At 43.4% G+C, this 14,766-nt stretch overlaps 2 protein-coding genes across 2 annotated transcripts in view; both read left to right on the plus strand.

Moving 5' to 3' along the window:
• Window positions 1-14,766, plus strand: part of KSR2 (kinase suppressor of ras 2) — a 584,421-nt gene that overhangs the window by 87,402 nt on the left and 482,253 nt on the right. The window lies entirely within an intron of this gene.
• Window positions 13,439-13,970, plus strand: LOC118841540 (60S ribosomal protein L12-like). Its single transcript, XM_036749091.1, has one exon. It carries the CDS (start codon window positions 13,439-13,441, stop codon window positions 13,934-13,936), a length of 498 nt encoding a protein of 165 aa, XP_036604986.1. The 3' UTR covers window positions 13,937-13,970.

Raw genomic sequence — 14,766 nt, forward strand, 5'->3', positions numbered from 1 at the left:
CTATGAGATAGGTTACGACAAGCATTCTTTCCTTCATGTTGCAGGTGAGGAAACTGAGAGGTCTCAGTCCCGTTAAGCAACTTGCCCTGAATCCCAAAGCTGGTAGATTTCGGAGGTGAGACTTGTACCCAGGTCCAAACACAGTTCTTGTTGCACCTAAACCATTTGACCACTCTGTGATCTGGCCGGGTATCCAGGGTTGTTCGAAGGGCTGGACTGTGAGGCCAGTGCTCTTTCTACTGTGTACAATCTGTATTTGAGATGGTTTCAGGGGTCCTTGTGAGTAGAGTGTCTCCAATATGGGGAAGAAGAGAGGGGGCTGTGACTCAGTGTGAGTGTGAGCTTCCGATAGCCATGGATTGAGAAGGGCATTTAAGCAGACTCCTCAATCGTACAGATGAAGCTGTAGGCCCAGAGATGGCAGGTGACTTTCCCAAGGTCTCACAGGTGGTAAGTGGCAGACAAGATTTGAACCCAGGTCCACATGTATTGTTTTTTCTATGACACCGTACTGGCCTGCTTCAACTCCCGGGTTTTTTCAAGTTAGTCTGTGTCAGTTTCCTAGTTTTCTTGGCTTCCTACAAGTCTTGGCTAAAATCCCCCATTCTTTCCCATTTCTCTTTGATGCTAGAGATGATGGGCATGGTTAGCCTTGGCTTTCTTTCTGAGATTACCTTCACCTGAGCCTGTATTTCTTGCCTGTACATAAATCACTTGCATGTTGTGTCTCCCAATTAGATTGTGAGCTCCTTGAGGCCAGGGAATGTTTTTTACCTTTCTTTGTTTTCCCATAGATTAGCACAGAGCCCAGCACATAGGACAACATTAATTCTTACTGACCTATCAATGTGTGCCTCCCATCCCACCTCCACTGATCAGCAGGATCTATGTGCTTGACTGTCTTCCTCTGACAAAGGGAGATAGTACTGCTACTTATCTTACAAGGCTGCTTGGAGATCGTTTACATGATTATTTTATGATAATAATAATAATAAAATTGAAAACAAGACAAATAATGATAATATCCGACATTTAGGATTCTCAAGCCTTCTTTTTTATGAACGCTATCGTTTTGTTGTTTTGAAGCAATCAGGGTTAAGTGACTTGCCCAGGGTCACACAGCTAGTAAGTATCTGAGTCTGGATTTGAACTCGGGTCTCCCTGACTGCAGGGCTAGTGTTTTATGCACTGTGCCACCTAGTTGCCCCATCATTTGGTTCTTTCAGGAGCCTTGTGAGGTAGGCACCATACCATAGGGCAAATGGAGACCCAGAGAGGTCAGTTGCCTTGCCCACCTTTACACATGCAGCAAGTGTGAGAAGTGGGATTTGAGCTCAGGTCCTAGAGAAAAGGCAGTTCCTCAGTGACGCTCTGACAGGTGATTAGGTCGATGAGTCGGAGGCTGATCCTGAGGTTCATCCTTTTGTCTTCATTTTTCGTTTTGAAAATGCACTTATTCTGCCAAAGTAAAAAGTGATTGAGAGGTTGATAGGTGAAGCAGTTGGCATACTGTGGTAGAATTCTCTCATGGGATGCCTCATTAAGTACATGGAGTCAGCCATTTCATTTCAATGACTTCAGTTCTGTCTGACTCTTGGAGCCCCTTTTGGGGGTTTTCTTGGCAAAGACACTGGAGTGGTTTGCCATTAATTTCTCCAGCTCCTCTTACAGACAGATGAGGAAACTGAGGCAAATAGGGCGAAATGACTTTCCCAGGGTCACACAGCTTAAGTGTCTGAGGCTGGAGTTGAGGAGGGAGAGCATTCCAGGCATGGGGGATGTGGGACAGCCAGAAAAAATGCCTGGAGAGGAGAGATGAAGTATCTTGTTCACGAAACAGCCAGGAGGCCAGTGTCACTGGATTGAAGAGTGTGTGTTGGAGAGTAAGGTATTGTGTTTGTCCTTCATTTTCAAAGAGGACCGTGACATCAGGGAAATGATGACATGACTTGCAGTTGACTTTGATTTAAGTGAGGGAGGGCTGTGCAAGGTCACCAGCCTCACTTTTTCTCCCAGAACCATCTGGATCCTGTGACCCAGTGATCCAGTGATCCAGTGATTTATCAGGATGACTGGAGATGGCCCAGGATGCAACGGGAGACCCTGGCCCTTTTAGGCTAAGGCTTTTTCAGGTTCTCACTTTGAGTGAGGTAACACCCATTCAGTGAATAGGCCTTTTTAAGAAGTGAGTCAAAGGATGGCCATTTTAATCAGAAAAAAGAAAAAAAATCAAACTGGGAGGGGAGTAAGGTGTAAGAAGACTGGGAAGGTAAGAGGGGGCTGGGTTATGAAGAGCTTCAAAGCCAAACAGCATTTTGTGTTTGATCCTGGAGGTGATAGGGTGCCACTGAAGTTTATTGAGAAGGGGGTGACATGGTCAGACCTGTGCTTTAGGAAAATCACTTCAATGGTTGAATGGAGGATGGATTGGAGTAGGGAGAGACTTGAGGCAGGCAGACCTACCAGCAGCTATTACAGTAGTCCAGGTGTGAGGTGATGAGGGCCTGCACCTGGGCATGGGCAGGGTCAGAGGAGAGAAGGAGGAATATTGAAGAGATATTGTAAAGGTGATATCAACAGGCCTTGACAACAGCTTGGATCTAGGAGGTGAGAAATAGTGAGGAATCCAGGTTGGGAGCCTGAGGGACGCCATCTTGTACTCACTTTCTATAAAGGGTTCATGAATGTTGTCTATAAACTACTCCCTCAGTACTCTCTAGCATTGCCCCCCACAGTCATAGGGAAGGTAGGAGCGTAGAAGGTTTAGGGGGAAAGACGAGAAGATGAGTTCTGTTTTGAATGTATTGAGTTTAAGATGTCCACTGGACATCCAGCTCAAGATGTCTAAAAGGAGGTTGGAGATGGGAGGCTAGAAGACAGCAGAGTGGGGCAGGATGGGTAATTTGAGAGTCATTAGCACAGAATGGTAATTAAATCCATGGAAGCTGATGAGATTACCAAATGAGGTAATATAGAAGGAGAAGAGAAGGGGGCCCAGGATGGAACTCTGAGGGCCCCTTATAGTTAGAGTGTGTGGTTTGGAGGAGGATCCAACAAAGGAGACAGAGGAGTGGTCAGAAAGGTAGGAGAAAAACCAGGAGAGAACAGAGTCCCCCAAACCTAGAGAGAGTATCAGGGAGGATAGAGTGATGAACAGTGTTGAAGACTACAGAGAGGCCAAGGAGAATGAGGATTGAGAAAAGGCCATTGAGTTGGGACCTAAGATCATTGATAACTTTGGAGAGAGCAGTTTTGGTGGAGTGATAAAGTTGGAAGCCAGATCAAAAGGTGTTAAGAAGACAGTGAGAAGAGAGAAAGTGGAGGCAGACGTTGTCGAAGATCTTTTTGAGGAACCACATCCACAGTCCTCTCCTTTCTCTCTGCCCAGGACATTCTCCCATCTCTGGATAAAATACTGGATTGTAGGATTTTTGAACTTAGGGCTGCTAGTGGGGCATACCTCAGAGATTTGTGATCAATCACAAAGCATTTATTAAATGCCTGCTAGGTAGTAGGTGCTATGTGAGGCCTGGGGATAAAATCCACAAAGTCGAACAGCTCATGGCAAGGAAGTTTTCTCTTTATATCAAGTCTATATTTGAAATGTCCACCCATGGCTCCTGGTTTTGCCCTTGGGGACCAAAGAGACCATGTCTACACCTGTCCCTCTTCTATGTCAATTCTTTAAGTACTTGTAGAAGGCTATCACGATCCCTCTGAGTTTTCGCTTCTCTAGGAAAAACATCCCCATGATTCCCATTTTGTTTTATGATTTTATTTCACACAAAATTTCCCATTTCTTCCTTACTGGGAGGAGGACCAGTGTGAATTAGTGAATAGGATGTCATATGGAATATTAAAAATAAGTTTCACTTTACTGCTTGTAAGTACGTGCTGTGGCTTAGAGGCCCCTACAATTCTGGGCTCACCTGGATCAGGATCAATCCCAAGAGCCTCATTTCCTGAAGAAGTTATTATCTCTTTTTGTCTTATTGCCCTCACATGAAGTTACTCCAGGAAAGTCTTCTAATATACCCAAAACATGGTTCCTATCTAGACTGACTCTAATGCAGATAAAAGGTGTCCCTAGTTCTGAAAACATTCGAGGTATCATTGATGAAACTCATGCTGCACTGTGATTTCAGCTCTTCCACTGGACCTGTGTGGTCCGAGCAACTAATTCACAACTTTGCTTTTTGATTAGAACACCTATTCTTGGATGATTGTCTTTCTCCAAGGAGCACATTATATCAGGTAATGCCCTTTGCTTTCCCTAGAAGTTTCAGTTCCTGAACTTGAAAACTCTTAAACTTGGGAACTCTTGACTTTGGGATTACTCAAGAGGTATTGCTTAGGTAATTCCTCTTCTTTGTGTAGAAGGCTAGATTTTGGGGTTACACTGCCTGGGGAATCCAACTCCACTCCCTTCCCTCTGCTTCTGCACAGGAAGTTTGGATTCATGAAAGTTGTCCATAAACTACTCTCTCAGGCAGAATGCATATGCATGTGCTCACCATTGCCAGGTGCTTCTTCAGGAAAACTATCATTACTCCAGCTGTGACCATCTTTTGGGCTAGGAAAGTCCATTCTGAGATCTCTAGTCTCTAACTTGTGCTCAGAAGAACATAGAAAGGTAAAAGGAAGCCAGGAGCTTGAGGACCAAGGAACTCTCCTCTTAGGCCATCTGGGCAGGCACTTATATTTTCTCCGGAAAGAAACTACATTACCACTGGTTCCTCTACACTTCCTCTAAACTCAGATCCATTTTCCTGAATTCCAGCTTGTCTTCAGAAAATCTAGTGAGAGAGCTGGTTTGTCACCTTGATCGAGGAAAGGGATGGTTCTCCTGACATTAGTCCTCACAGTTCTCTGTGTCCTATTATTGAGACACCAGTGGGTCTGCCTGTACTTGATGAGGAGATGACTCTCAGATGCTTTCAAAGACAGGGAGACACTTTATAATCTAATTAGTTTGTCTCCTTAAATAAGGATATATAGTGACTTAAAAAAATCACCATGTGTTACCAGGATGTTTTGGGCGATAATTCACATTTCTATAGTGATTTGAAATTTATGACGCTTCACAGCAAGCATAGCAATATTGTATATAGAATGAAGCAAAAAAGTGCTACGTTCAAATCCTGCTCCTGCCTCTTACTTGCTGAGCGTCCATGGGCAAGTGACTTATCCTCTTCTAGACTTAGGTAATTCTTTGGGACTGTGTACTAGGTCATAGACAAGTTATAGGCTGTGCTTAGGATCAGGGAGGTTAAGTGACTTATCCACAGTCTTAGGGAAGTCAAAGCAGAATTAGTGCCCAGGTCTTCTGACTCCCAATTCCTGAGAGCTCTATGCACTGTTCTTTCTTGCCTTTCTTAAAAAAAAACCAATAACTGAACAATTTCTCCATTACTATAACACACAATCAAACATTTATTTTTAAATTTAATTTAATTTTCAGCTCTAAGTTCCAACCCTCCCTTCTCCCACTGAGAAAGAACGAAAAACAAATCCCATTACAAATACGTATGGACAAGCAAAACACATTCCCACATTAGCTACATCCGATAAAACAAAACAAAGCTAAATATACGCTTTGGTATGTCCTTCGAGTCCGTCACTCGGAGCTGGACAGCATGTTTCTTCATGAGTCTTCTGGAATTGTGGTTGGTCATTGTGTTATTCAGAGTTCTTAAGTCTTTCAGAGTTGTTTGTCTCTACCATATTGTTATTATTGTGTAAATTGTTCTCCTGGTTCTGCTCACTTAACTTTGTATCAGTTCATACAATCTCCTCATGCTTCTCTGAAACCATCCTCTTCATCCCTTCCACCACTCTAGTGTGAGCTCTAATCACCTCATATCTAGACTACTGCAATACTCTGCTGGGAAGTCTGCTTGCCTCAAGTCTCTCCCCATTCCAGTGCATCCTCTATTCAACTAACAAGGTGATTTTCCTAAAGTGCACGTCCCTTTTCAATAAATTCCAGTGACTCCCTTCTGTCATCACTTCTAGGATCAAATACAAAAGCATCTGTCTGGCATTCAAAACCTTTCATGACCTAGCCCTCTCCCATCTTTGCAGTCGTCTTACACCTTATTTCTCAACAATACTCTTCCAGCCAGTGACATTGGCCTCCTTGTTGTTCTATGAATGAGATCCTCCATCTCTCAGCTCCAGGCATTTTCTCTGGCTGTCACCCATCCCTGGAAAGCTTTCCCTCCTCAACTCCCTACTGACTTTCCTGGCTTCCTTGAAATCCCAACTAAAATCTCATCTTTTACAGGAAGCCTTGTCCAACTCCTCTTAATTCTGGTGCCTTCTTTCTGCTAATTACTTCCTTTTTATCGTGTATAATGCAGTCAGTTTGTATATATATATATGTATATATATATACACACACACATATATATGTATGTACACACACACGCGCATGCGCACGCGCACACACACACACACATATGTCTTCCCTATTAGATTGTGGGCAGGGGACTTGAGGGCAGGGACTATCTTTTGCCCCTTTTTGTATGCCCAACACTTAGCACAGAGCCTGGCACATATTAGGTGCTTAATAAATGTTTATTAATTGATTATAATTTCTTACAGCACAATAGGTTCCCTTCACATTAATATATCATAACTTGTTCAACCATTCCCCAATCAATGAGTACCACTTCAGTTTCTAATTCTTTGCCACCATGATATATGCTGCTAGAAATATTTTTGTACATCTGAGTCTTTTTCTTCTTTCTTTGATCTCTTTGGGGGATAGGGCTAATACCAGTATTTCTGGGAACCAAATGCTTATTAAGTATTACCACTGGGAATATTCTGTGATCTACTTCCATTCACCATGCAGTTTCCCATCATCCTGTGGCTTGCAATTTTGATGCTTTGGGGGTTTTGCTGTTAGATGATTCATCACCACATTGCATCTCTTGAAGGATATTGGGGTTAAAAAGTTGTACTTTTGTTTCAGGGAGAAATGTGCAATTTCCAAAATGCCTTCTAGCCCACTTTCTTCCTCCTTGTAATCTCTGGCCCCACTTGCTGCTTCATCTGTCTTAACTGTCCAAGATTTATATGACTACATTAGCTCTATAGTCTGTTTAGCTAATTGTCTCTCATAAGTCTGGAAAACTGGCATTTTCATCGTCTTCATTTTTCCTCTGTGGATAGATTGGCCATTTTTTGTGTGTTTGAAATGATTATGGCTCCATTAAAGAGGCTTTGCAATGTTCCAGAGCTTGATGCAATCAACCAAAACAGGAGATTCTGGAGAATCTTGTTATTTACAGGGAATCTCCCTTCTATTTGTCCTCTGTGCTGCACATCCTTCATGATGTGGGAGAGTACCTGGAGAGCACGTGGCCTCCTGTTGGATGTCTCCATTGATGCTAATAATCAAAAGGTCATCGAGCAAAGTTATCTGAATTGTTCATGTCTTTCAGGGAAATTGGTATGATTTTTACATATGTCCGAACAATAAGTGTAATGAGATATTGTAATCTCTGTACCTTTTAGTCAGTCAAGTTACTGTAAAAATGAAGAAATGGCAAAGACTTTATTTAATGTAGCAATTAGATTAATATGATTAATGTACTGTATCTTGATTTGTGCAAAGTGATAAAGAATGTTAATTTTTAAATGTCTGTACTTGCCTAAAAAGTAGAATTAGACTTTGAAAGGTCTTTAATATAAAAATGGAATAGGAATAGGGATTGGAACTTGTGATTTCACTGTCTTTAAGAACTCCCGGATGGGCAGCTAAATAGAGTAGTGGATAGAGCCTTAGAGTCAGCAGGACCTGAGTTCAAATCTGACCTCTGACATTTGCTAGCTGTGTGACCCTGGGCAAGTCACTTAACCCCAATTGCCTTCCTCCTCTCCCCCCGCCCCCCAAAAAAAGAAAGAAGAAAATAGGCTGAGTGGATAGAGTGCTAGCCCTGGAGTCAGGAGAACCTGAATTCGAATCTGGCTTTAGAGTTTTACTAGCTGTATGACCATGGCCAAGTCACTTAACTCTGATTGCTTAAAAAGAAAGAAAGGAAGAAAGAAAGAAAATAACTCCCAGATGAGAAAATTTCATCTATCAATGCAGGATGGCACCTTCCCTGACACTTAATAATCTTAGAGAGATGCCTTGAATAGAGCACTGAGATGTGAAGTGACCTGCTCAGATTCATACTACCGCTGAGTCAGTCAGGACTTGAACCCAGGTCTTCCTTGCTTCAGGGATAGCTTTTTATTCACCACTCCATGTTGCCTCAAAAGATCTATCCACTCACTTCTCATCCATGTGCAAGCATGCCTTCTGAACATGTGAAGATCATTTTTACAAAGATCTTTCCCAGAAGTGAGAAGGTAGGCTGGGGAGTTGGTAGTTACTGCTGTTTACCCTTGCAGTGATGTTCATGATTTTTTTCCGAGCATGTGGTATCCACCTTTTTAATCAGATATCTTGAAAACCCATTCCTTTATAATACCCTCAGAAAAGGATCGCCCCCAGCACGGACCTTCTAGATGTGCACCTGGTCTGGTCCAAATACTACTCCCTGTTTTTGTTTTCTCCAGTTCTCAATTCTTCCTCAAATGGAGGGGGGTCAGGGACTGGGACATTTAATGGTAAACTTGACTATGCTGGATGAATATGAGTTATAGTTGTTCTTGATATTGAGATTATTAGCAACTGCAGAACTTGGATGGTCCTGAGAATATAAAATGTTTGATCTATGAGGGGTCTGAGAAAAGGGAATGTCTGAGGTTGGAGGGGGTACTTAGACACTGTCAGAGCTGGGAGGGGCCTTAGAACAAAGGATGTCAGAACTGAAAGGGGCCTTAGAATAGGGAATGTCAGGACTGGAGGGGCCTTAGAACAGGGGATGTCAGAGCTGGGAGGGGCCTTGGAACAGGGAATGTCAGAGCTGGGAGGGGCCTTAGAACAGGGAAGGTCAGAGCTGGGAGGGGCCTCAGAGCAGGGGATGTCAGAGCTGGAAAGGGCCTTAGAACAAGGCATGTCAGAGCTGGGAGGGGCCTTAGAACAGGGGATGTCAGAGCTGGAAGGGGCCTTAGAACAGGGGATGTCAGGGCTAGGAGGTCTTTAGAATAGGGGATATCAGAGCTGGGAGGGCCCTTAGAACATGGAATGTTAGGGCTGCGAGGGGTCTTGAAAATAGGATGTTACTACTGGGAGGAACCTCAGAACAGAGAAAATAAAAGATGAGAGTTGTAAGGGAACTAATATCTAGCCAGAGAAAATAAGGACCTGAGAGAGAGGACTAGGTGACTGAATCAGTGGCAGAGCCAGAGCTGGAAATGTGACCTCTTACCTTCCAATTCTATGCCTTTTCCATTATAAAATTCAATTATAGTTTTAAAAAAAAGACCCAAAAAGCGAAGGCAGTGTGGCATACGTCAATGGCTTTGGATTCAGAAAACCTGGGTTTGAATCCTGCCCCAGACACTTATTAGCTGTGTGACTCTAGTTAATTGCTAAATTGTGCTTGGCTTCAGTTTCCTGATCTCTAAAATAAGAGATAGCAATACCTGACTATCTGACCCAACAGACTCCTATGAGCCAGGGCCCTCCAGAAATGTGAGCTTGTATTGTTTCTCATGGCTTCCCCAGCCACAGAATAAAATTTGCATGCAGATGCAAATGAGCCGGTTGCTACCAGAGTGAGTGCCTCCCCGCTCCGCCCCTCTTTTGCTGGTAGTGGCTATCAGCTGGCCTTTGCCAGAACGCTGGCTGTTCTGACAACGGTTGCCCTGGCAACCTCTGGGTAACTCTGGGCCCCTGGCTGCAGGAACCATGGCTGTAAGAGCCCACTGTTTTATTTCCATCTCAGGTGTTTGGTAACTGATCCCCACTGGGTTCTCAGTGGGAGGTACCCAGGTCAGGCTGGGCCACACCCTTGGTAAAGAAGAGGCCAGAAGTGGGCAGTGGCTCCAGGCTGAAGGGGGTAGGAGAAAGAGAAGGTGTTTTGGTTGGACACGTGTTCATTTTTACCTTGTAGGATGAGGGCTGTGGGACAATTGCCTGGTAGCGAGAACCAGCAGTTTGCAAACTATTGTCATTTGGCATTGTAGGACCAATGGGCCTGCCCTGTGGCAAGAATGACTGATAACAGGTAGATAGTCCAAGTGTGCCACTAGCATCTTACTAACATCAAGAGAATGCAAGGAAAGCCCCCTGTCATGTTGAGTGGACCTCCTGTGGTGAAATTATGGGAGGACATGGGCCAGAGTTGCAGAGGATAAATTGGAAGGAATATTTACCTTGATTGAGATCCTAGGTTCATTGCACCATGTGCTTATTTGACCCTGGCATACAATACAAGGCTCTCTATACTCTGGCTTTGATATACCTGAAGGACCTATGGATGTTTCATCTATGGAAGCAAAGATTGATGATAGCTAGCTGTCTTCAAGTATCCGAAGGTCTGTCATTAAGATATTTTTTTTTTGCTTGACCCCAGAGCCCAGAACTTGCAGCAGTGAGTGAATATTGTAAGTTTTCCATAAGGAAAAAAAGTAAACATTTTGGCAATTAGCAGAGGGTAGATGGCTGCCTTTTATGGCTGTTAAATTGAGGGGATTTTAGGGAGGACACAAGCTGGTGAGTCCAGAGGAAATAGCCTTATTCTGCTTGGCCCCAGAAGGCAGAAGCAGGTGGTGGCCACTGCAAAGAGGCAGAATTGATCTTGATTTAAGGAAGCACTTCTGAGCTAATAGAGCTGTCCGTGGTGTCCAAGTGAAGTTGGTTGCCCGAACCCCCAAATCAGCCCCACTGGAGCTTTTCAAATAAAGGGGGGCTTGTTGGGTGTGTTACAGAGGGAATTTTTTTTTAAATTCAGGTACTGTTTGGACTCAGGGGCTTTTGAGGTCCCCTCCACCTTGAAGATTTGCGTGATTCTGAGATGCAGGCCTAGCCCTTTCTCTTTGGACTTTTAGTGCCGATTCTCAGGTCCAGTGGGATCTAGCTGTGGGATCCATCCTGGGCAAGTCACATCACCCTTCTTTGAGCCTCAGTTTCATTATCTGTAAAATAGGGATGGTAATAGTACAAGTACTATTCCTACTTCCCAGTGTGGTTGTGAGTTAAACATTTATTTAATAATGGTGGTGATAATCAGAACACTTAGTCTTTATATAGTACTTGAAGATTTGCATAGTACTTTAGAAAGGTTTCATTTTATCCTTACAACCCTAAGAAGTAGGTGCTCTTTTACTCTCACTTTACAGACGAGGAAACTGAAGCAGATAATGGTTAAGTGACTTGTCCAGGGTCACACACCTAGTTAGGGTTTGAGGAAAGATTTGAATTCAGTTCTTCCTGACTCCAGACCCAGTGCTCTAATCACTGTGCCACCATCAGTATTAATTGTTACCCTTCCAATACAATTTTATCTAACCCATACCTGACTGCTACTATTAGCTAGCATTTATATAGCAGTTTAAGGATTGCAAAGTTTCTTACAATATTATCTCATTTGAGCCACATGACAACCGAAGAGGTAGGTGCTATTATTATCCCCCATTTTATAGGTGGGAAAACTAAGTCCGAGATGGGCTAAGTGATTTGCCAAGGGTCACACAGCTTTCTATAACAAACCTTAAAGTGGTGTCACTTCTTGTTGTCATCTTCATCATCACTATCTTTGTGGCCTGAACTTGTGATTTCATTAACTTGGGAAACTCCTAGTGTGGGAACTCCCTCTACCAATGCAAGCTTTGCAGTTGTTAGTCTTATAGAATTGAGTAGATCCCTGAGAGGTGTGTGTCAAGGGTGGGACTTGAACCAGCGCTTCCTGACTCTGAGGCCAGCTCTCTATTCATTATGCCACTCTGCTAATAATTGATGTCATTGGTCAGTCATTTAGTCCTGTCTGACTCTCCATGACCTTGTGGATCATACTGTCCATAGGGTTTTCTTGGCCATGATAGAGGAGTGGTTTGCCATTTCCTTCTCCAGCTCATTTGTCAGATGAGGAAATTGAGGCAAACAGAGTTGCTAGTGAGTGTATAGTAGTATATAATTATCAATAATAATAATAATAATAATAATAATAATGTGTCATTATTATCTGGGAACTGAGACGTTAAGTAAGTCACCCAGGGGCACATAGCTAATATAGTTGGAGTTAGGACTTGAACACAGGTCTCCCACTGACTCCAATACATGCTTATTATGATGCTTGTTATCATGACTGTTATTATCTTGGTTTAGGTGATGAAAGAAAATTTCCCCACCTTGCGTCAGGGGCCTTAAGAGGGCCTATTTTTAGCCCTGTCACACGTACTGCCAGTTACATTTTTTCTTGATTATGCAGCTAAATTTACTCTCATGTTAATACAAAGTCCAGTAATGAGGAGTGGAAGATGCCGGGCCTTGATGGATTAGAAAATTTTCCACCCACTAGGAAAAGGGCTCTTCTGCCACCTTGTGGCCAGATGGCAAACTTTAGCTCTGGGTGGCAGAGATCCAGATAACCAGGACTGAGGCTGGTGGCACAATTCTGAGGCCTTTTTCAGTTCCAAACACAGCATAGGTAATGAATGGGAGGTTGAGTTGTGCAATAGGAAGAGCATTGTCCTGGAGTCTGAGGCTGTGTGTTCAAATCTCGTCTCTGGTGCTTACAACCTGTGTAACTTTGGCTAAATAACTTTCTCTCCCTTGTGTGTGAAATAAAGGGATTGGTCTGGATGACCTCTGAACTTCCAGGTCTGGCATTAGGGCCATAGAATCATAAATCTAGAGCTGGAAGAGACCTCAGAGGCCATTTAGTTCACCTTTCTCTGCCACCCCCATTTGTCAGAGCTGGAAATTGAGGTCCGTAGAGTAAGTATGGACCAAACAAGATGCAAAATTTGGAATTAGAAGCCAGATTTTTGACTTCTAATCTAGAACATTATTCTAATATCCTTCTTATAGCATCCATGGAATTCAACATCAGCTAGTGGCTTCATTTTGAAAGTGCTCTTCTTGGTGGTTCTTGGTCTCTTCATTTTCCATTGGGATGGTTGGATAAATGAAAGAAATAATGAAAAAAAGATCGAAGTGCTTACTATATGCCAACACTAAACTCAGAGTATCCAAATGCAAAATTAAAGGCAGACCTGTCCTGAAGAAGCTTATCTTCTAATGGGGGAGACAACACATATAAGGGAGTGGTCCAGGCAAGGATACCTTGGCTTAGAAAGTGACAAGGATAATGAATAGAACTCAGCTCTGGGGTTAGATTCTGAGGCAGGGTGGCAGAGTGGAAAAAATCAGCAAAGCAATGAACAATTATTAAGAACCTAATGTGTGGGTCTTTTGGCTCCCAGCTCGTGGTGGTGAAGGTGCAACTTCTTTCGGTCGTCCCGAATCCGGGTTCATCCGACACCGGCAACCACCCCGTAGTGTCCAGGCCAAGCCACCACCTTCGTCGCCACCATGCCGCCCAAGTTTGACCCTAATGAAATTAAAGTCATGTTTTTAAGGTGCACAGGTGGTGAAGTTGGTGCCACATCAGCTCTGGCCCCCAAAATTGGTCCCTTGGGTTTGTCTCCTAAAAAGGTTGGTGATGACATTGCCAAAGCAACTGGTGACTGGAGAGGGCTAAGAATCACAGTGAAACTTATCATTCAGAACAGACAGGCCCAGATTGAGGTTGTGCCTTCTGCCTCAGCCTTGATCATCAAAGCCCTAAAGGAACCTCCTCGGGACAGAAAGAAGCAGAAAAATATTAAACACAATGGAAGCATCACTGTCGATGAGATTGTCAACATTGCCCGACAGATGAGGCACCGATCTTTGGCAAGAGATCTCTCTGGAACCATTAAAGAGATACTTGGAACAGCCCAGTCTGTGGGCTGCAACATTGATGGCAAACACCCTCATGATGTCATTGATGACATCAACAGTGGTGCTGTTGAATGCCCAGCAAGTTAAAAGCTACAAAGGAGACTATTTGCAATAAATTTAACATTTGGCAAAAAAAAGAGAACCTAATGTGTGCCAGGCTTCTAAAGGCAGTCTAGGGGTAGCCTGCCTTACAGCTGAGAAGATCTGGCTTCACTATAGTATTAGCTATCTGACTGTAGGCAAATCCCTTAAACTCTTGGTATTCCCAGGCAATTTTCTAAGAATACAAGTTGCAAAGCACTTGGCTAATTGATTTGGTGGAGGGAGTTTCTTCATGGGGAGTACATGTCTGGACCAGGCACTGTTCTCAGTGCTGACATAAGACCCATAAAACAAAAAAAGAAACAAAAAAACCTCACCTGGCTTCAAGAAGCTCGATTTCTAATGACAGAAAGTAAATACAAAGTAATTTCAGGTGGGGTTCCAGCAGCTGAGGGGCAGTGGATAGAGCCAGGTCTGAAAGCAGGAAGACTTATCTCCTTTAGTTCAAATCTAGCCTTGGACACTTACTGTCTGTGTGACCCTGCGCAAGTCACTTCACCCTGTTTGCCTCAGTTTCCTCATCTGTAAAATGAGCTGGAGAAGTAAATGGCAAAACCATGCCAGTATCTCTGCCAAGAAAACCCTACTGGGGTCACAAAGAGTCAGGTATGACTGAAACAACTGAACAACATTAGCAACTGAGGGGATCAGAGAGGGCTTCAAGCTGAAGACGGCTTTGAAGAGAGTGAGAAATTCTAAGAGGCAGTGGTAAACAGGGAAAGCATGCCAAGCTTGGGGAATAAAAAAGAACATGGTTTAGAGTTAGGAGACCCAGCCTCTTATTTTGATTCTACTGTTTACTATGTGACCTTTGG

This window comes from Trichosurus vulpecula, chromosome 1, assembly GCF_011100635.1.
Source record: "Trichosurus vulpecula isolate mTriVul1 chromosome 1, mTriVul1.pri, whole genome shotgun sequence".
Taxonomy (NCBI): domain Eukaryota; kingdom Metazoa; phylum Chordata; class Mammalia; order Diprotodontia; family Phalangeridae; genus Trichosurus; species Trichosurus vulpecula.